Below are 20,560 nucleotides of genomic sequence, written 5' to 3'. Positions count from 1 at the left end.
ATAAACAATCAAATAAAATTAATTTGGTTTAGTGAGGATTTAATATGTGCTATATGTTGACTTCGCAGTAAGTAGATATTTTAACTGAAATCCCCTTCTTTATCAGTCTATTGTCCTTGAGTTTTTTTTGTTTTTTAAGTCTGATCCTTTGGTATATCTGATGGTCCCATATTACCCAGGAGCAAGTCTAGGAGCACTGCAAGCTAGTACACCTTTAACTTCAGAAGTAAGTAATAGGGTAATTTATTCAAAATCTCAGCAAAGTTTTTCAACAAATATTTAAACCAACTTGATCCTCTCTTCTCTTATTTCACCTTTTTCTTTGCTGGCCAGAGATATGGCAACATAACTTGCATTCACGGTGAGCACTGTTGAGAAAACCCTGCAAAGGAATAGGCCAGTTTGTGTTTTTATGAATACCTCAATTTAGTGTCCAGTCACTGGGGCTGGGATTTTCAAAGGACCCTGGAGGAGGGGATCTAACTCACGCTCCTTTCAATATTCCAGCCTTTGTTGTTGTTGCTATCCTTTAAAAAATATTGGCAAGCAAATTCTAATCATGATTAAAATGATCATGATTACTCTTGTGTGCGTTTTCATCCTGTCATTTTCTTTCTTACCTTTCCTTCCCCAAAATGACTTTCAACTGTAAACAAGCCATTTGGCCACATAGCCTTCTTTTTAAATAAGTGATCATAAGTTTTGTGAATGGCTTTTTCTCTTGCATTGCTTGTCAGGACAGAGCCAGGTATGAATCCATATATCCAAATGGGTATTTACATTGTGTTTTCAAAATGATTAATTCAGGTGTGCCTGGGTTCTTTTTTGACTGGCTCTGCAACTCTTCAGAATCTTACTAAGTGTTGTGTAGTTTCCCATTCAGAATACTTGCAATGGTTCTGCACTGGGAGCATGCTGAGTTTTTTCATTTGGCTCCTTCAGTTTCTAAAATTTCTTCTTTTCATCAGGAAATATTGAAAGTGATGGAAGGAGTGGCTCGTGGTCTGCATACGCTGCACAAAGCTAATATAGTTCATGGATCTCTGCATACAAATAATGTGTTTGCTCTGAATCGAAAACAAGGAATTGTTGGAGATTTTGACTTCACCAAATCAGTGGTAATTTTTTTTTTCAAATATATTCAGGGGTTTCCTTAATCTCACTCAGAATTCTTCATTATGAGTTATAGCGTGAATGCCTTTGCTATTTTTTTGGTACCCCTTATTGTGACAATTTAAAGGTAGGTTTTATTGACAAATTCTTCATTTGCCAGTGTATTTTGCATACTACTTCAAATGTGAAAGCATGGTGTATGCAATGATTCTGAATAATTCCAATATAGTGTTATAAGTACTGGTGGAATAAGTTTCTGTAGGCACTATAACCTGAAAAAATATGATCTTTACTGAGTATGGCCCTGGTTCAGCAAAACAGTTAAAAAAGAACATGGGTATTGTTGTATTGGATCAGCCTTGTCCAGGTCTAGGTTTGTCTAGTCCAGTATCCAGTCCCCAACAGTGGCAGCTAAATTCTCTGAAGATTGTGTCTGCACTGAGCATGTTCAATCCAGGGGCTGCAGGAGCTGCAGTTATTACTCCTGGCACTCATGGAGTCTTGTTGCGCTGGGCACAAGAACTGAGAGCAGGAATTGTCTCTGCTGTGCTCTAGCTAATCCTGGAGTCCAGGCGGAGGAGGAGGAGACATGCAACTGACTCTGATGTGGACCTGAGACAGAAAAAGCAGGAAGCCTGACAGAAATGAGACTAGAACCTAGTTCTTCTGAGTCCCAGTCCAGTGCTTTACTGCAAGGCCCACCTTCCTTCTCTGGGCTGAGAAGGAATGCTGCCCCTCTAGAGTTATATACAATAAGGCAGCCAGCTGGATATCTACATACCTCTTCAAATTTCTGCAAATTACATTTTTGATAAGTGGGTCTTGTATGCTGTAGTCTGTTAATCTGCTTTGTGGTTACCTACCCTTTGTTCTGGAGTTGTATGTTTCAATCAAAGTTATGTCTGTGTCTAGAATGGCTTAGAGAAAGTGGAGAACAGTAGCTTTTCGAATTTCCTTTATTTCATCCTTAACATCCCAGTCTGTTTCTCATGGTACTTGAGTATCTTTTCATGTGTAGTTTAGCTCACGAAAGCTTATGCTCAAATAAATTTGTTAGTCTCTAAGGTGCCACAAGTACTCCTTTTCTTTTTGCGGATACAGACTAACCCGGCTGCTACTCTGAAACCTGGTATTAGAATTGTTATTTTTCATGACGTGTGAGCAAGAATCAGCTAGTCCTGTGTTTTAAGAGTGATACTTCATTGCCTTTATTCCCCCTCTGCTCCATTTTTGTAGTAGGAGGCCTTTACAATCCCGTTTGGGCCATCATTGAAGGAAGAAATGTAAGGCAAAGGTGTTCCTGTGAGATCATGGGGAATGGGAAGGAATGTTCATTTTACTGGATTGCCAGTTTGGCTTAAAATTGCTGATTGTAATGTTGTCCCTTCTAGGATCAACGTGCCTCTGCGAACTCTATGGTAGTGGGTAACTTGAACTTAATTTCCCCTGAATTAAGAATGGGACACCTGGCATCTCCATCCTCTGACATGTATGCCTATGGCTGCCTTCTATTCTGGGTATGTTACTGTGCATGAAAATGACGTTTTGTTAATATAATGAAAATATAGTAGGCATTATAAATAGCAATAAATGTTATGTCCCTCTTCTATTTTAACCTGTCCTATTGTAATGAATGCTCATATTTTAAATTGAGTGCTGTGAGCAGAGGGAATGGGAATTAGGTCTGTGAGCAGAAGAATGCATTTTTCAATACAATGTACAGTGTGGCTTGTCTCCCTAAACAGCAGCACTTAATAAAATGAGGCTTTTGTTCTGTACACTGCAGCTTGTCAGTACTATTATATTTCTTATCCTTTCTATGTAAGCTGCTTTCTCTAGCTTCATCTGCAAGTCAGTAGATAGTTGCCATCATTTTCCATCCCTCCTGTGATCTGAATCAAGAATGGGATTGTCAGGTGCTGTTTTTCCTGCAGTATCACTTGGATTTCCATCTTGTGGTATCAAGTCAAGGAAGAGAAAATGCCCCATTTTCAGTTAGTTACTGGGTTATGTTAGGTAATATGCTCTGCAGTAACTCATGCTGCCCTCATCCACCCTGGTTTTCTGTTGCTTTACTTCTGTGCTCCCTTGCTTAGGGTTCTGAGGATTCTAAGGACATAAATGTGGCAGTTGTAGAGATAGGTTTGTGCAAAATTCTAATTTAGAGGGGCTCCGTCATAAGGGTCAGTATTATGAATATAGGAATTTGGAGAAATGTCCAGGAAGCAGGGGTGGAGAACACAGTGTAGCTGTGCCCAGCAATCCACCACTAGAAGCTCTCTAGTTTGTTTTTAATAAAATTTGTATTCCTGTCTCTTTCACTGATTTTCTGTTTAATGAGAACCCCAAGATTATTACATGGTGTCAGAAGTGCTATATGAAAAAGAGACACTAATAATTTTGAGGTTTACTCCTGTGTTTGAAACAGAAAGGGGAACACGTGGAGCAGCAAATAGAGAAGAATAAAGGCTATTGTATGTATTTTGTGAGCACAAAAGTAGCTCAACTAGCTTAAGAAGGGAAGAAAGCCAAAACTGGATGTGTTGCAACCTCCATCCAGTCTGCAGTTGACAGGCAATGCTTCAAAGAACTGAAAAAAATTCCGACAGATTTGCTTAAGCAGCCACAGAGGCAGAGACCAAAAATTATGAAGTGAAATCATCCATTTTTAAAGGTTGTTGGTGAGGATGCTTTGGATATTTGTAACAATGTTAAGTTCTTCAAGGGCTTGTTCATGTCCATTACACATTAGGTGTGGGCGCGCTGTTTGCACAAATGTTGGAAACGTTTTCCCTAAGCGGCTCCCTGGGGGCCCCCCCAGTGGCGCCACTGCGCTGTGCATATATACCCCTGCTGGCCCGACCCCCTCCAGTTCCTTCTTACGGTCCGTGGCGGCGTTGGAACAGCTTCTCTCTCTCTCTCTCTCTTTCTCTCTCTCTCTCTCTCTCTCTCTCTCTCTCTCTCTCTCTCTCTCACAGAAGAGCAGTCCCTTAGCCTTCAGAGTAGCTGTTACCAGTTAGTTAACATACCTTTATTGTGGACGCTTAAGTGATTAGGTGCTTGGAGGCTTCCAGCACCCACTCCGGGCATGCCGCAGGCCCACGGCTTCAAGGCTTGCGCCACGTGCTGCAAACCTATGCCAGTTAGTGACCCCCACAACTCGTGTCTACATTGCCTGCGGGACGGACATCAAACTGAACGGTGTAGGATTTGCAAGGCGTTTAAGCCAAGAATAAGGAAAGAAAGAGACTTTCATTTAAAGCAGCTGTTGATGGAGGCTGCATTGCAGCCACCGGCCCCAAAGCGCCCGACGCCAGTTAAGGCTTCCTCAGTCCGTAGTGCCCCGGAGCCGTTGAGACACCCAGCACCAGCTAAGCACCGTAAACTGTCGGCCCCAGAGCGCCAGGCTAGGTCCTGGCACCGTTCGTCCTCCCCAGTGCAGCCCCCGGTGCAGCCAAAAGGAACGCACGGTCGTGCTCCGCACAGGAGGCTGGCGCCTCCCAAGGCCCCGAGCGCCGATCAGAGCAGGATGGCTGTGGTACTGGCGCCGACACCGGCGGTCCCGGCAGCACAAGCCCCACCGAGCCCAGACCTAAGTAAGCTCAGTGTGGACGATGGGCTCGAGGGCATAACGGATCAGCCTTCTACACCTGGCACCTTTTGAGGCTGCAAAGAATCTCATCGACCTGTTGGCGGCGAGCCTCCTCCCGTATGGGGAGAACCCTCTGGCACCCATGCCTTGGGTGCTGTCGAGGGGTAAGCTGGCAATGGTGTGCCGCTCGAGGACACCGTCCCGGCACTGCACCCAGAGTTGGTCCTGGTTGAGCTCCGACTCTGCGGACTCACAGTTGCCAGCGGCCCAGAAGGAGGTTGCAGCACCAGGAGTGGGTCGGCACAAGGAAGCACCGGAAAGGGCACACTGCTCTCCGGCACCCCCAGAGACTGTCACCGGGAGGAGTTGAGACGGCCTTCGCCAGAGGACTCCCGCAGATGGTCCCGGTCCAGGTCCCGGGGATACCGGTACCGCTCCCTCTCAGCCAGGAGCCGCTTGTTCTCCTGCTGGCTCAGATCATTGGTACTGCCGTGGCCTTTGTGATCAGCCACAGTCCGGTGCCGACTCCGGCTGCTATAGCTACCCGCACCGGGCCCCAGACAGCAGGGACCCTCAGGTGGGCTGACAACCCCAATGGGGGCCGCCAGGCCATTGGCCCTTCTGGACCCCCTGGGCCTATCAGGAGCACCAAGGGTCCCTGTCCAGGGCAAGTTACTTGGTGCAGCGGTCCCGGTTGCCGCACCGATGCCAGACGGTGCCGGAGGCTACAGTATCCAGGCCTCCAGCATCCCCCTAGGATAAACCGGAGAGACCAGCACCGAGTCTGGTGCTGTCCTATGGAGTCCCGGCCCTAGCCGGAGGCCCCTCCCACGGGAGGAGGGGAGCAGGAGGACCAACCAGAGGGGTCGAGCAGTAGCTCATCTCCTCATCATCCCCGGATGAGGCGGTGGCTGGTACAGAGGTGTCCGGCCCTCCACCGGTAGACCATAGAGCCCCCCAGGAGTTCCTGCGCATGGTCGCCCAGAACTTGGGGTTGCAGGCCGAGGAGATGGTTGAGCAGGAGGACCCCATGGTGGACATTTTAAGCCCCAAAGGTCCATCCAGAATAGCGCTCCCACTCATTAAGACCATTCAGTCCAACTATAAGACCATATGGCGGACCCCGGCCTCCAGCGCTCCAACGGCCAAAGGAGTGGAGCGTAAATACTTTGCCCCATCTAAGGGCTTTGAGTTTCTGTTCTGCCACCCGAGTCCATGCTCCCTAGTGGTCTCAGCGGTAAACGAAAGGGAGCGCCATGGACAGCAGGCCCTGGCCCCTAAGGCCAAGGAGGCGAAACGCCTGGACCTTTTTGCCAGAAACGTGTACTCATCTGGGGGCCTTCGGTTAAGGATTGCGAACCACCAGGCTATCCTCAACAGGCACAATTTCAACTCTTGGGCGGCGGTGGGGAGATTTAAGGACAACCTTAAGGACAACCACAAGGTTCCCAACAGGAGTTCACGGCCCTAGTGGACGAGGACAAGGCAGTAGCCAAGACCTGTCTCCAGGCCTCCCTGGATTCGGCAGACGTAGCGGCTAGAACAGTCGCGTCGGGGTGGTCATGAAGCATTCGGCATGGCTCCAGGAGTCAGGCCTGCCACTCGAGGTCCAGAATTCAGTCCAGGACCTCCCCTTCGGAGGGTCTGGACTCTTCTCGGACCAGACAGACACGAGGCCGCACAGCCTTAAGGACTTACGAGCTACGCTTAAGTCACTGGGTATGCACACCCCGGCAACCCAGAGGAAGCCCTTTAAGCCGCAGCCTCCCCCTCAACGCCAGTACCTGCCTTGCCATGGGCATGAGCCTTACCGCAGGTGAGGCAGGGATAACAGGCAACAGCGCAACAACAACAGTAACAATAATGCGCCGGGCCAGAACCAAGGCCAGCACAAACCCCAGCCGGGCACTAAGCCAGGCTTTTGAAGGTGCGCTCGAGGACAGCGTACCAGACCAGTCACCGGATCTGTCCCTTTGTTTATGTAACTGCCTGTCCCGTTTCTCCTGAGTGTGGTCCATCGTTACATCAGACCACTGGGTCTTACACACGGTGCAGAACGGGTACTCGCTGCAGTTCACCTCCCTCCTACCCCCCTTCCCTGTCCCTCTTCAGGGACCCCTCTCACAAGCATCTCCTAGAGAAGGAAATCCGCTCGCTGCTAGAGGCGGGGGCGGTAGAGGCGGTGCCGCACAGCCTAAGGGGGAAGGGGTTCTACTCCCGGTACTTCCTCATCTCCAAGGCCAAAGGGGGTCTTCGCCCCATCCTAGACCTGCGCGGGCTCAACAAGTTCCTGGTCAAGGCCCTGTTCCTCATGGTCTCTCTGGGCACCATCATCTCTTCCCTGGATCCAGGGGACTGGTACGCTGCCCTTGACATGAAGGACGCGTACTTTCATATTGCCATCCACCCAGCACATCGGCGGTTCCTATGCCTCACTGTGGGCCAAGAACATTACCAGTTTGTGATTGTCCCGTTTTGTCTAGCCGCGGCCCCACGGGTCTTATGAAGTGCATGGCGGTGGTGGCGGTGGCCTTCTTACGGAGGCAGAGAATCCGGGTATACCCATACCGTGACGACTGGCTCCTGGCGGGCCGATCCAAGGCGGAAGTGCGGGGCCATGTGGAGGTGGGCCTGAGATTGTTCCGTGAGCTGGGGCACCTGGTCAACGTCCCCAAGTCCACGCTCGTACCTACGCAGAAAGTGGAATTCATAGGGGCGGTCCTGGACGCGGTGCAGGCCAGGGCAAGCCTTCCAGTATCCCGATTCCAGGCTATCCAGCAAGCGGTGGCCTCCCTGCGCCAGTTTCCAACGACAACGGCCAGGTGCTGCCTGCGGCTGCTGGGCCACATGGCAGCATGCACGCACGTGGTCAGGCGTGCCAGACTGAGACTCAGGACTCTGCAGGCGTGGCTTGCTCGGGTGTACCGCCCAGGCAGGGACCCCCTGGACTTGGTAGTGACCGCCCCAAGGGACATGCTGGACTCCCTGCTGTGGTGGCAGTCCCAGCCTGTGGTTTGCAAAGGCATCCCCAACCGGACCTGACGCTGGTGACGGACGCTTCAGACCACAGATGGGGGACTCACCTGGGGGACCTCATGATGCAGGGGTTGTGGTCCGGAGCAGAGCGATCGCTCCATATCAATGTGAAGGAGCTCAGGCGGTTCGTCTCGCCTGCCAGACCTTTCACACCACTCTGAGTGGTCACAGCGTGACAGTTCTGACAGACAACACTACTGCCATGTTTTATATAAACAAATAGGGTGGGGCTCGTTCCTCACCACTCTGTCGCGAGGCTCTCCTCCTCTGGGATCTGTGCAGAGCCCATGCAATTCACCTCAAGGCGTCTTATCGCCCGGGGGTATTGAACGAGCTGGCAGACTCCCTCAGCAGGTCGTACCGCATGCATGAGTGGATGGTCCGGGCGGATGTCGTGCTTTCGCTCTTCCGCAGGTGGGGGTTTACCTGGGTAGACCTGTTTGCCACCAGGGCCAACGCCCACTACCCACGGTTTTGCTCGTTCTAGGGCCGCAGCCTGGGCTTGCTTGTGGACACATTAGTGATCCTGTGGAGTGGGGGTTTGATGTATGCCTTCCCCCCGCTCCCCTTGGTACCCAAGGTCCTACTCAAGGTGCGCAGGGACAGGCAGGTGGTGATCCTCATCGCCCCAGCCTGGGCCCATCAGCACTGGTACACATCGCTCCTAGCTGTCGGTGGAGGCCCCAGTAGTCCTGCCCCTTACACCGGCACCTCATTACGCAGGACGGCGAACGGCTTCTCCACCCCGATCTACAGTCACTGCACCTGATGGCGTGGAGGCTTTGTGGCTAAATGCCCTGGAGAGCCAGTGCTCCCTTCCCATGCAGCCTATTCTGCTTGGCAGTAGAAAGCTCTCTACCAGGGCGACCTATATGGCCAAGTGGAAAAGGTTTTCGTGTTGGTGTGAACCCCGACAGGAGCAGCCGTGCCAGGCCCCAGTGCAGGCCATCCTGGAGTACCTCCTATACCTCAAGCAGCAAGGGCTAGCCCTGTCCTCACTCAGAGTACACCTGGCAGCCATCTTCGCCTTCCATCTGGGGTTCTCGGGGGGGGGGGGGGGGGCTCGGTGTTTTTCCCACCCATGGTGGGACGGTTCCTTAAAGGGTTGGAAAGGGTGTTTCTGTAGTCCCGCCCCCCAGTCCCTCCATGGAACCTTAACTTGGTCCTCTCTAAACTCATGGGACCCCCTTTCGAGCCCCTTGCTTCCTGTTCTCTCCTCCACCTTTCCTGGAAGGTGGCATTTCTGGTTGCCATTACCTCGGCCAGAAGGATGTCCCAACTGAGGGCCCTCACTTCTGAGCCACCGTATACAGTATTTCACAAGGACAAGGCGCAGCTCCGGCCACACCCCAAGTTCCTCCCTAAGGTGGTCTCCCAATTCCATTTGGGCCAGGACATTTGTCTGCCAGTGTTCTTCCCGAAACCACATATGGACCCGAGTCACCGCAGCTTGCACACCCTGGGTGTGTGTCGAGCGCTGGCGTTCTATTTGGAGCGCACCAAGCCCTTTCGCAAATCCGCGCAGCTGTTTGTGGCTGTAGCCGAGAGAATGAAAGGCCTCCCAGTGTTGGCGCAGCGGATTTCGTCTTGAATTACAAGCTGCATCCAGGTGTGCTGTGAGCTCGCAGGTGTTCCGGCCCTGGCGGTCACAGCCCACTCGACCAGGGCGCAAGTGACTTCCACGGTGTTCCTGGCACAGGTCCCGATCCAGGAGATCTGCAGAGCAGCCACCTGGTCCTTGGTGCACACCTTCACGACTCACTATGCGGTCAAACAGCAGGCCAGAGAGGACGCGGCGGTTGGCAGAGCAGTCCTCCGAGCAGTTGTTCCGTGACTCCTACCCTCCTCCAGAGGTAAGCTTGTGATTCACCTAATGTGGAATGGACGTGAACAAGCACTCGAAGAAGAAAAAACGATTACTTACTTTCTCGTAATTGTTGTTCTTCGAGATGTGGTGTTCACGTCCATTCCACCACCTTCCCTCCTGGGAAGAAATGCTACAGAAGATCGTTGAGGGTCATTTAGGAATTGAGAAGTGTAATTGTTTGCAACGAGCACGAAAGAGGTGATGTGTTGGCTGCGGATCAATCACAACATTACTAATGCGGTAGGAAACAGCTTTTCATGCTTGAAATATAAGTCATGACAACAGGCAGAGCCACTAAGACCTCAACCGGTTTCACAAAGAGCTTATGAGAAGGTAGGCCTTGATTTATTTAGCGGGCAATCAAAGGATTATTTAATAGTCACAGATTATTATTCTCTGTATCCAGAAATTTGCACACTGCATAGTACTAATATTAAGTCAATGATAGCTGCCATGAAGGGACTCTTCTCCAGACATGGAATTTCAAATGAAGTCTTTAGCTATAATGGAATGCTGTTTTCCAGTGCAGATTTTAGGCAATTTGCCATGGATTGGGATTTTCATCATAAAACATCATGTCCAAATTACCTCCAGTCGAATGGACTTGTGGAAAGGTCGGTATGGATGGTAAAGAACTTTATAAGAAAGACTTTTAACAATGGGGGTGATTTGTATAAAGCTTTGTTGGTTTACCAAAGTACACCTCTGAAGAATGCCTCTTTTCCAGCTCAGCTGTTATTGGGAAGAATGATCAGATCTAATTTAACAAGTACTGATATCTTGCTGAAATCTCGTAACAGTGAAATCACATGGAAGATTAAATCAGAAGAGGAAGCAGAAATGTTATTTTGTCAAAAGGACCCATGATGTCCTATCTCTTAACCTAAGTGATAGTGTGCCTGAGGAATCACACTTATAATACTTGGGCCAAAGGGGTACCATTAAATAACAGCTGCATCCAAGGCCTTACGTAGTCCAGAAAGACCAAGGGGACACATTTCAGCATAATTAAAGGAAGCTAAAAGTAATCCCAGAAAGTTACAAAACATTGACAGTAGATGTGGACTCTGGCATTTCCCAAACCTACTTTTGCGAGTTTGTCCTTTATCTGTTGATGATAAACAATCAGCAAGAGAACAACTCAGACTCTAATGAAAGGCTGATACAGAGAAGATCAGAGAGGCAGATTTTAAAGTCCTAAAAGACTTATGGAGACTTGATAACCTGCAAAAAAGGGGTATTTGAGGAAAGTGAGTGGTAAAGACTCACTCTAGAGTGATGTGCTGATAACCTCCACTCGGTAGTTGGGTTTATGGAAATGTACTAGATGGCTTATTTAATGTATGTGTTGTTAGATAGTTGGGGTGTGTGTGTGTGTTTATATATAATATACATAAAGCCATATACATATATATACACACATATATAAAGCTAATTTTTTAAAGGGGGAAGATGTAGAGATATGTTTGTGCAAGGCTCCCTCATAAGGGTCAGTTTTATGAATATAGGAATTTGGAGACATGCCCTGGAAGCAGCATGAAGAACACAGCGTAGCTCTGCTCAGCAGTCCACCACAGAAGCTCTCTACTTTGTCTTAAATGAAACCTTTATTTCTTCTGTCTCATTCACTGGTTTGTTGTTTAATGAACCCCAAGATTATTGCAGCAATGGTCAGGTATTTAATATGGAAAATGACATTAAACAGCTGTGGGTTAATTTCAAGCATCCATGCTCCCAAGCTATGATTTTAGTAGGAACGTTCCTGACATCTCATAACTGCCTCACCAGGAGCCAGTTACAACTGGCGGTAAATAACTGGGCATTCCTGACAACTCTCAGCAGGTTAAAGAGGTCCCATTCCATCAGCTGCAGTGTGATAGGTTTGATAATAGCTTCTATGCCAGAGCATCATAGAGGACTTAATTATAGACTTCACTTTGGTAACTGACCCTGGACCTGTTGCATGGATGCTTGTGATGAGGAGATCTCAATTCCCTGTGCTGAGCAGGTAAAAGATTAATATAAAGCTGTTAGTGGTTAGACTGGTTAGTTAATGTCATTTTTCAATATGTTTTCTTCTTGATTTTATTTAGGAAATGATAGGTAAAAATGAAGCAGTCTCCGTGTTTGTAAATGGGATTATTTCTAGTAAAATAAGAAATTCTTAAATCCAAAACTAAAAAATGTTTAATCACCATGACAGCAGCTAGTTGTAATGTATTAATGCGATAGGGCTTATGTATGTTTTCAGGAGTTTAAAGTCACATTAAAGATGGTTGAAAAAATAGTTTTCATTGTATAGGAGGGCTGGGGGCGCTTGGCATAATAAATAGGTTAAATACATGTATTCCTGCATGTAGGGAGTAATGTGAATTTTGTATACAAAACACACCATTCTTAGAAGAAATGAAAAGAATGCAACACAAGCTTTAGGCCAAAACAAGTTCAATCCTAAATTCATCACTGACGTAAGCAGGTGTTGCCCCTATTTCTCAGTATTGTGGAAAGAGGGTCATTGATGGAGTTAAGAATGGAGGGGTAACATCTACTGTGCCTTTATCCAGCATTGACTGCTAAGCAGTGCCAGTGGCCACTGGAATGTTGTTAAAGAACAATTTGGTACTGGCGATGTTTCTTCCTGGTTAATTGTAAATTCTGTGTCCTTGGCCTGCATAACTACCGGGAGCGTATATAGGGGAGGGAAATCCCCTGGTACTTTTCACAAGAAAAGAAACCCTTCTACTCCCTAATCACTTAAATATGTTGTTCATAGCTGTAGGAAAAATCAGCTAGGGAGTTCCTAGTGGGTGCGGGAGTTAGTGGTGGCTGGCAGGGTGAAGCAAAAAGGTGTGTGTGTGTGGGAGGGTGTGCTGAGGAGTGGCAGACAGATTGTAACATGGTTAACAGTTGCAGCTGTACCAGTGACCCTGGAAAGAGGCAGGAAAAAGTGGCCAATATGGGAGGAGAAGGAAAGGTGAATAAAGAGGTGCAGAATTGGCTGGTGAAGGCTGGCTCTGCGTAAAGAAAGGTTTGTAATGATGTGACAGTAGCAGCCCTCTGAAATCTCATCAGTTCCATAGGTACAGCTATTTGTTTCCTGCCCAAATTTCAGGTTGATTAATACACATCTAATCATACCATTGCCCCCTTGTAATTCAAATTGGTATGGTAGTGTCACTATAACTCACTGGATCACAGCTGAGAATACTACATTCAGGACAGACTTCTGAGAAATAGGGCAGACTCATCCCAAACTGATGGTTATTCTATCATTAGATTATACCAAGCTGTGATAAATGAAGGGGTCGGGGGGTTAGCTCCCTTTTATGGACACCCAGCCAGCCAGTTAGCTATAAAGTCCCTCTTGGTGGCTGTTCTCTGCTTGCTTTACCTGTAAAGGGTTAATAAAGTCCCCCAGGCAAAGGAAAGGGAGTGGACACTTGACCAAAAGAGCCAATGGGAAGGCTAGAACTTTTTAAAATGGGGGGGGGGGGAACCTTCCCCCTTGTCTCTGTTGTGGTTCTCCGGGAAAGAGGGGAACAGGGAGCAGTTATACTATGAGAAGCTTGAAGCCAGGTATGATCGTAGATCATCAGATCATACCTAGAACTACTTATTTGGAACCCCCAAATGTGTAAGTAGATCAGGAAAGTTTAGAAAGACGCGATTAGGTTTATTTCTGTTTGTTTCTTATGGCTAGTGGACTCCTCTGTGCTAACCCCAGATGCTTTTGTTTGCTTGTAACCTTTAAGTACCCAAAATAGGTTCAGCTTAATTTTTGGAATTGCTCTTTTAAAATCTATCAAAAGCCTGAGTTCCAAATGTATTTTCTTTCTTTTTGTTTTTAATAAAATTTATATTTTTTAAGAACAGAATTGGATTTTTGGTGTCCTAAGAGGTTTCTGCATATGTTGTTTAATTAGCTGGTGGCAACAGCTAATTTCCTTTGTTTTCTTTCTCAGCTCTTTCCCAGAGGGGTGTGTGTGAAAGGGCTTGAGGGTACCCCACAGGAAGGAATTCCGAAGTGTGCCTTCCTGGGTTCCAAAAAAAGGGGTTTTGCATTTGGGTGGTGGCAGTGTTTACCAAGCCATGGTCAGAAAAAAGCTGTAACCTTGGGAGTTTAATACAAGCCTGCAGTGGCCAGTATTAATTTTTAAAAATCCTTGCAGGCCCCCACCTTCTGCGCTCGAAGTGCCAGAGTGGGGAATCAGCCGTGACACAAGCCAATAACAAAAGTGAACTTCTGTATCACCACACTGGTTAACAAGAGGTTAAAAATGCAGACTCCATAGGCATTCCAGCCCTTGGCTAACCACCCAGATGCTGGAATTCATGATGAGTGGTTATTGAAAACCAGTTTTATCAGATATAGGGCCTTTCCTATTCCAAGGGATCAGCCACATAGCCAAGTCAATATATAACTCAGATCTTACTCAATAATTACGCTGATACCAACCCTTTAGTAGCTAAAAACTAATAATATAAAATAACTAATAATATAAAAAAGAAGGAAAAGAAGATAGTTATTGAATAGTTAAAGGATCATAGACATACAAGTGATTTTCACTGTTCATAGATCAGGATCACAGCAGTAATGGAATAAACTACTGGCTTGCAGAAGTCACTCTCTAATAAGATTGGGCGTCATCAGTCCTTGTTTAAAGCTTCCTTGTTAGAAATCCAGTCCAGAGAAATGAAGCAGGAAATGAAGACGAAATGAAAATCTTTCAGGGGTCTTTACAAGGCAGTCATGACAAGAATCTTATTGCTCTTATGGGTAGGATATATGTGTGACTGAGGGGTGGCAGACAGGGCTAATCATCTTACAATATACTAGTAAGGCTTCTTCTAGTAGAACATATACAACCAGATCCAGGACTCTGGAGTTTGAATCTCATTTTTAAAAGGCTCTGCTCAGCTTTCCTTGGAGCCTCTGATGGCTTTATGTACTTTTGATACTAAAAGTAAAATTTCTAGTGGTTGTTATATCTTTACAGATAATGTAGGTGGCTTGGAAGACCCCGTGTGGGTTTTCCAGTACTATGAGTCTGTACTTAAGATTTTCGGAGACTTTTAATTCCAAAGCTAGTATTCCCACTTCATTTGGAAAAAAAGATCTCCTTGACCAGTGTTTACCCCTCTGTAAAACTAGAGGTGAGATATTAGCATAGCATGTTTTAGATATGAAACTCTAAATTTTTTTCTCTGAACAATACACAGTCACATTTGAATATATGCAGGGATTGTATTTTTAACTTGCAGCTGTGTGTTGGAGACCAAGAATTTAAAATTAAGGAAAATGGAACCCCTGAAGTGGATGGACTTAATATGGTATGTGAACTTCCTTATTTGGCAGTTGAGTGAGACATACAGAATATAGGCCAGTGCTGTTTAGCTGGTTTTATTAAATGTTTGATTGAAATGCCATGTTTATAAAATGTTTAATTGACAATTTGGCTGTAAGAATTCTCAATAGCATACACAAATGGAATCATTATTGAAAAGGTGGAAGAGGCTGAAGTTCTCTTCATATTTGACCCTGTTCTCCACGAGAAGTAAAAACACTTGCCTCAAATGTGTTAATCTAATAAAGCTAGTTTACATACATACAGGTTTAGGGCAAAATTTTCAAATGTGGATGCCTTAAATTATGCACCTAAATAAGGATCTGATTTTTTCAGAGGTGCTGAACACCTACATTTGAAAATGTTGGCTTTAGTGCTTCCTGACTGCTCTAAGAAGTATGTTCTCATGTTAATGCTGAAGGATTACCCCATACTTCTAATGGAAATTGCCTAATCTTTTAAAAATGTTTATTGCTATTACAAAAATTTATTCTGTGCCCTTCACCATGTAATTTAGCTGTCACTATCAAACACACACTAATTTAAATCAATATTAAATTAATATTTTATTAATATTAGCCATAAACAGGAATTCAACTATTTTATTGGTAATGTCAATTTTAACAAACCGTTACTATCTATTTGAAAAACTGCAAACCAGAATTGAAGAGGTGGTCTATGAAATAGCCTGTCCCTATTCCATTTAAGACTTCATTGATCTCCTTTCTTCTGTCCCTCTGTTTCCGCTCTTTCCTATGCATTTGTTTCCCCATATACTTGTTTTTACCTAAGTTTTCAACATCCTCCCAGCAAAGTACTGTGCCTAATTCACAATAGTCTGTTTGCTGTTGTCACAGCTTTAGTAAAAGTAAAAAAAAAAAAAAAAAAAAAAAAAAAAGTTTCACGTACAAAAGTGACTGTCATCTAGCAATACAGCGTTTATTACAGATGTGAAACATTAACTGGGGAATAATAATAAAAACTTCACTTTGGCTGAGAAGCCATCCTTTAAACTAACAAGTTTAGCATATCATGTGTGAAAGCTGTGCAGATTTATTACAAGTTAAAGCGATTAGGCTGTTGTGAAAACAATATTGTAAGACAAAAACAAAACTGATTACTTCACATGAAAATATCAGTTCTGACTGCCCAAGGATTTAAAAAGCAAAACAAAACCCAAAGTTTACCCAGAACCATTTGCCTAGTGTATATTTCAGCACATTGTTATGCTAGAGGAGACAGTCTCTTTGAGATGGGAGTTTGCTGAAACACCTAACACCCAATGTCAGGAAGGCTAACATAGCAGGATAAAGAAATCTGTCTGCAGTTCAACACATAGCAGGCATGATTATCCACTATCATGCACCTTGCATAATCACTTGCATCTGTGGAAAAACGCTACCACAGATATGAGTGGAGAATTCTGATTCTGTATCAGGTTGCACTCACTTTGCACAGATATACATGACTATCCAGAGTGCAAGGCAGTGGAGAATCATCCCAGCCTCTCTAAAACCTGTAACACTGTTTAATCCTTAAATACTGAAAAAAATTAACTTCTCTCTTGCTACTTAAGGCGTACAGAAAAACCTTAATTTTTCAGGAAAACAGAAATAACAAAATCCTCAGGAGATCAACAGTAACATCATCTGGGTCAACAGTAGCTGTCATATGATATCTGCTGTAATAAAATACTAATTTTATCAAATTTACTCTGAATTACGTGCATCCAGACTCAAATGGGTGATTCCAGCTTGCCAAACTTTGTTTGTTTTCCTCTGATCCAATAGTTTAAATACATTTGGAGATGTGAAGAAATGCTTTTTCTACCCAAAACCAATTAAGAATCCTTGTTGAGAATAGTAATGTATAATTTCCTTTTATAGTTTTTAGCTGTTAGAGAGCAAGATTTCCTTTCATCAGTGAATAAATTAGAATGCACCAGGCAATATGGTTCCAATCGGTATATTATCATTGGCAGTTTGAAATTCATCCCTTCCGTGTTTTGTACATGAGGCATCTGAGTCCAGGGGGAAAGTCATCCATGCTGCTCTTGGATTACAAGAATTTCAGTAAGAAAACTTCGAGTGCTTGCTCATGTCTATTCTAATGAAGGTGTGTGCACTGCTGCTGGAAAGTTTTCCCCTGTGGTATCCGGTGGGTCGGCTCTGCTGCCCCCTTGAGTTGCACTCTCATAGTGTTGGTATATAGTGTCCTGTCGAGTTGCTGCCCCCTGAGTTTCTTCTTACCGCCCATGAAGTTCTGCTCGTCCTTGCATTCACGCAAGTACTCTCCTCAGTTGATTGTCTTTTTTTCCTGTATATAGTTAGTTATAGTAACTAGAATTTACAATTCAGTGTTACTTAGTAGTTATTAGATTAGAACCCCGGTAAATGTGGTTACCCCGGTACCGGGACATGCCTCGGTGCCTGGGGTTTAAACTATGTGTGTTTTACCATAAGCCCATGCCCATTACTGACCCCCCTTCTAGCTGCCCTAAGTGCTTGGGGGAGGCCCACCTACGGGACTGCTGTAGGATTTGTAAAGGGTTCAAACACTGTATCTTCAAGGACAAAGACCAGAGATTTAAATTCCTCATTATGGAAGCAGTTCTCCACCCCTCAGAGCTGAGCCAAGCCATCTTGGCACTGAGCACCTCTACTTTGGTAACAAGTGCACTGGCTTCTCTGAGAGACAGGGAGTGCAGCTTGGCCTCACCAGCACCGGTTCAAGAGGTTTTTCTAGGGAGTGGAAAACCATCCCTTTGGGTCACATACCTGGCGAAGTGGAAAAGGTTCTCAATCTGGCCAGAAAGGGGTCTCGCTCATGCGATCATCAGTACTGTGTATTCTGGACTACTTGCTACATCTGAAGCAGCAAGGGCTACCAATGTCTTCAGTTAGAGTCCACCTGGCAGCAATCTCGGCTTTTCACCCATGGGAGAGCAGGTTCATCTTTGCAAACTCACTCTGGTAGTTGCTTTCTCGAGGGGCTGGATAGGCTGTACCCACAGGTGACAGCTGATCCTGCCCTGGAACCTTAACCTGATGCTGTCAAGACTCAAGGATCCCCCATTGGAGCCCTTGGCAACGTGCTCTGGTGGCCATCACCTAGGCCAGAAGGGTTTTGGAAATCAGGGCTCTTATGTCAGATTCTCCATACATGGTCTTCTTCAAGGATAAGGTCCAAATGCGACCTCACCTAGTCTTTCTCCCAAAGGTGGTGTTGCAATTCCACAACAGTCAGGACATTTTTTTCCCGTTCTTCTACCCAAAGCTGCATGCTAACAGCCAGAAAGGCTCCATTCGTTGGATTTCAGGTGGGCACTTGCCTTTCACATAGAAAGGACTAAATCATTCAGGAAACTACTCAGTTTTTCGTGGCGGTGGCAGACAGGATGAAAGGCCTCCCAGTCTCAACCCAGAGAATTTCATTGTGGATCGCTTCTTGTATCTGCGTGTGCTGCGACCTGCTGAAAGTCCCTGCTCTCATCCTGATGGCACATTCCACAAGGGCCCAAGCGTCTTCAGGTGTATTTGTGGCACAGGTTCCCATCCAAGATATCTGTGGAGCAACAATGTGGTCTTTAGTCTGCACCTTTGCAACTTACTATGCCATCACTCAGCAAGCCAGAGACGATAACTTCCTCAAACCTAGGACTCTGTTCTATTCCTCAGCAACTTTTAATGTGTTAAGCTTTGGACTGTAGAGTCCAAATAGTCTAAGGTATAAATGAAGAGCTGATGATAAATTTAGCCGCTGTTGGTTTACTTTCCATTTTTTCTTTATCTGTCAGAGTTGGGACGAACAAGTGGAAAAGTAAATCTTGAACATGACAAAAATTACAGTAACTAAAATGAATGTAGTGGAGGACACAAGACAGTTTTAATTGACCTTTTAATTGCCCTACTGGTGTTCAGGATTTCCCCGATGATGGCAAATAAAAACAGTAGAAATCATCCATTTATAATGGCTGTGGGAACTGGCACTGTGGGCCATGACATGTTACTGAAGAAATTGCCCGAGTGTGAGATTCACGAGCGTTAAAAGGTTAACGGTGCTTGTTTTTGTCAAGTTGTTAACAAGTACCACCTCCGTTTAATGTGTTCAGTATTGGAATTATATTAGGTTAGCACTGTTTTTTGCATGTGTAATATCTCTGGGCTCCAAGTACTTGGAAGAAGCATTGAGGAAATATTTGATTTGTTAATGGACATTTATGGAGTTGGAGGCCTGCGTGTTTCTCCTGCTAAGTAACTTTTTTCACTCGCTTTCCCCTCCCTCTTCCCTTTTGTTTTCTCTTAGGATAATAAGGTTAAATCTCTACTCTTGAATCTGATCTGCAGTAACAGAATGACGGCTGAGCAGGTGCTGAATGATGAGTGTTTCTTGTTCCCGGATGTGATCCCAGCTCCACCGCAGAATGAACCTGGTGAAGAACTTGAATGTGAAAAGACAGAGGAAAAAGGCGAGGACATTATCAGTTCTGACAACAAGACAGATGACAATGAGGAGATAGACCCTTCTCAGTAGGCCAGAGGACTCGCCAGCCATTTGCTTCAGTTGTTTTTATTTTGTTTGAGTTCTAAAAAAAAATAAAAACTTGCATGGGATCTGAAAGTAGTTGTCCTACACTCAAATATTCAAAATATAAAAGGGTTTTGTAAGCCTAACCATTTTTGTATAATTACAGGTGTGGTCCCTTCGTTGGGATTTCTTTTAAAAAAGTATGTTGCTGAATAACTCTTTGAATAACTGTTTGAAGTTAAGAGCATGATGATGCTAATTGAGGCAATAGCAAAGAGAAATGCTCTAAAGTTTGCCAATGCTTTGCTTTTTCACTTTGACCATTCTGAGGACCTTTTGAGGGGATGTTATCTACTGGTGGTAGAGCTGTTAGCCAGATACCAGGAGATCAGACGTGTGAAATCATGACTCCTTTTCATGCCACTGTCCTCTCCATCTTTCTCCTGCTCTGCTCCCTTCCAAGATGTTCCTGTTAAAATAGATGACTGCTGCTCTTACTGAGGGGCCAGTGATGTGTTTTGTCAGATAGCTAAGCAGATATTCCAACAGCAGCTGCCTCCAAGACAAAAACCACCTGTGGTGCCTTGAGAATTGGTCAGCAGAATGTACTAAGTGGAGAGAGCTATCAAACCTATTTTCCCTCCCCAGAATCCAAGCAAGGTATGTTTGAGCTCCTCTGATTGAGTTGGCAAAAGGCCGAGGATATTGTGTCTGTCTCATCTTTGCAGTCCTGCCACCATGCCACCTGGCTGGCCAAATAAAATTCTATGCCTTGTATTCTGCTTGTTTGTTTATAAAAGCGGGGGAAGGGGGAGCGTGGGCGTGTTTTTTATAGGAAATCATTTAGTATCTTTCAGGTTTTGATGCATGACAAACATAAGATTTCTGAATGTTTGTCTAAATATATTTTGAAGACTGCAGATTCTCACCATGGTGGGAGGGCAGGGTTATTTGAATGAACAAAAGAATAAAAACTCAATTTTATGCAAAATTTGGAACAAGTCTATTTATAATTACTGGAGTGCAAGAAGTCACTCCTGACTTGCATGTTTATTGAAGCCACTGCTGAGTTACTCTTTC

At 45.4% G+C, this 20,560-nt stretch overlaps 1 protein-coding gene across 10 annotated transcripts in view; it reads left to right on the top strand.

The window, feature by feature from the left end:
• The window catches only part of STK31 (serine/threonine kinase 31), an 84,457-nt gene extending 64,904 nt beyond the window's left edge, over nt 1–19,553 (top strand). For 8 of the 10 annotated variants that reach the window (XM_043541049.1, XM_043541051.1, XM_043541047.1 and 5 more), the window contains 5 exons: nt 140–226; nt 969–1,118; nt 2,505–2,630; nt 14,871–14,939; nt 19,259–19,553. In XM_043541049.1, the coding sequence (XP_043396984.1) occupies nt 140–226; nt 969–1,118; nt 2,505–2,630; nt 14,871–14,939; nt 19,259–19,486 (660 nt within the window). In that variant the 3' untranslated portion in view covers nt 19,487–19,553. The remainder of the gene's footprint in view (nt 1–139; nt 227–968; nt 1,119–2,504; nt 2,631–14,870; nt 14,940–19,258) is intronic. The other 2 variants (XM_043541054.1, XM_027827136.3) reach the window with 1 other exon arrangement.
• Nucleotides 19,554–20,560: the final 1,007 nt, after the last annotated feature.

The sequence above is a fragment of the Chelonia mydas genome, chromosome 2 (genome assembly GCF_015237465.2).
Source record: "Chelonia mydas isolate rCheMyd1 chromosome 2, rCheMyd1.pri.v2, whole genome shotgun sequence".
NCBI classification, from domain to species: domain Eukaryota; kingdom Metazoa; phylum Chordata; order Testudines; family Cheloniidae; genus Chelonia; species Chelonia mydas.
This window is presented reverse-complemented; position numbering and strand designations above follow the sequence as displayed.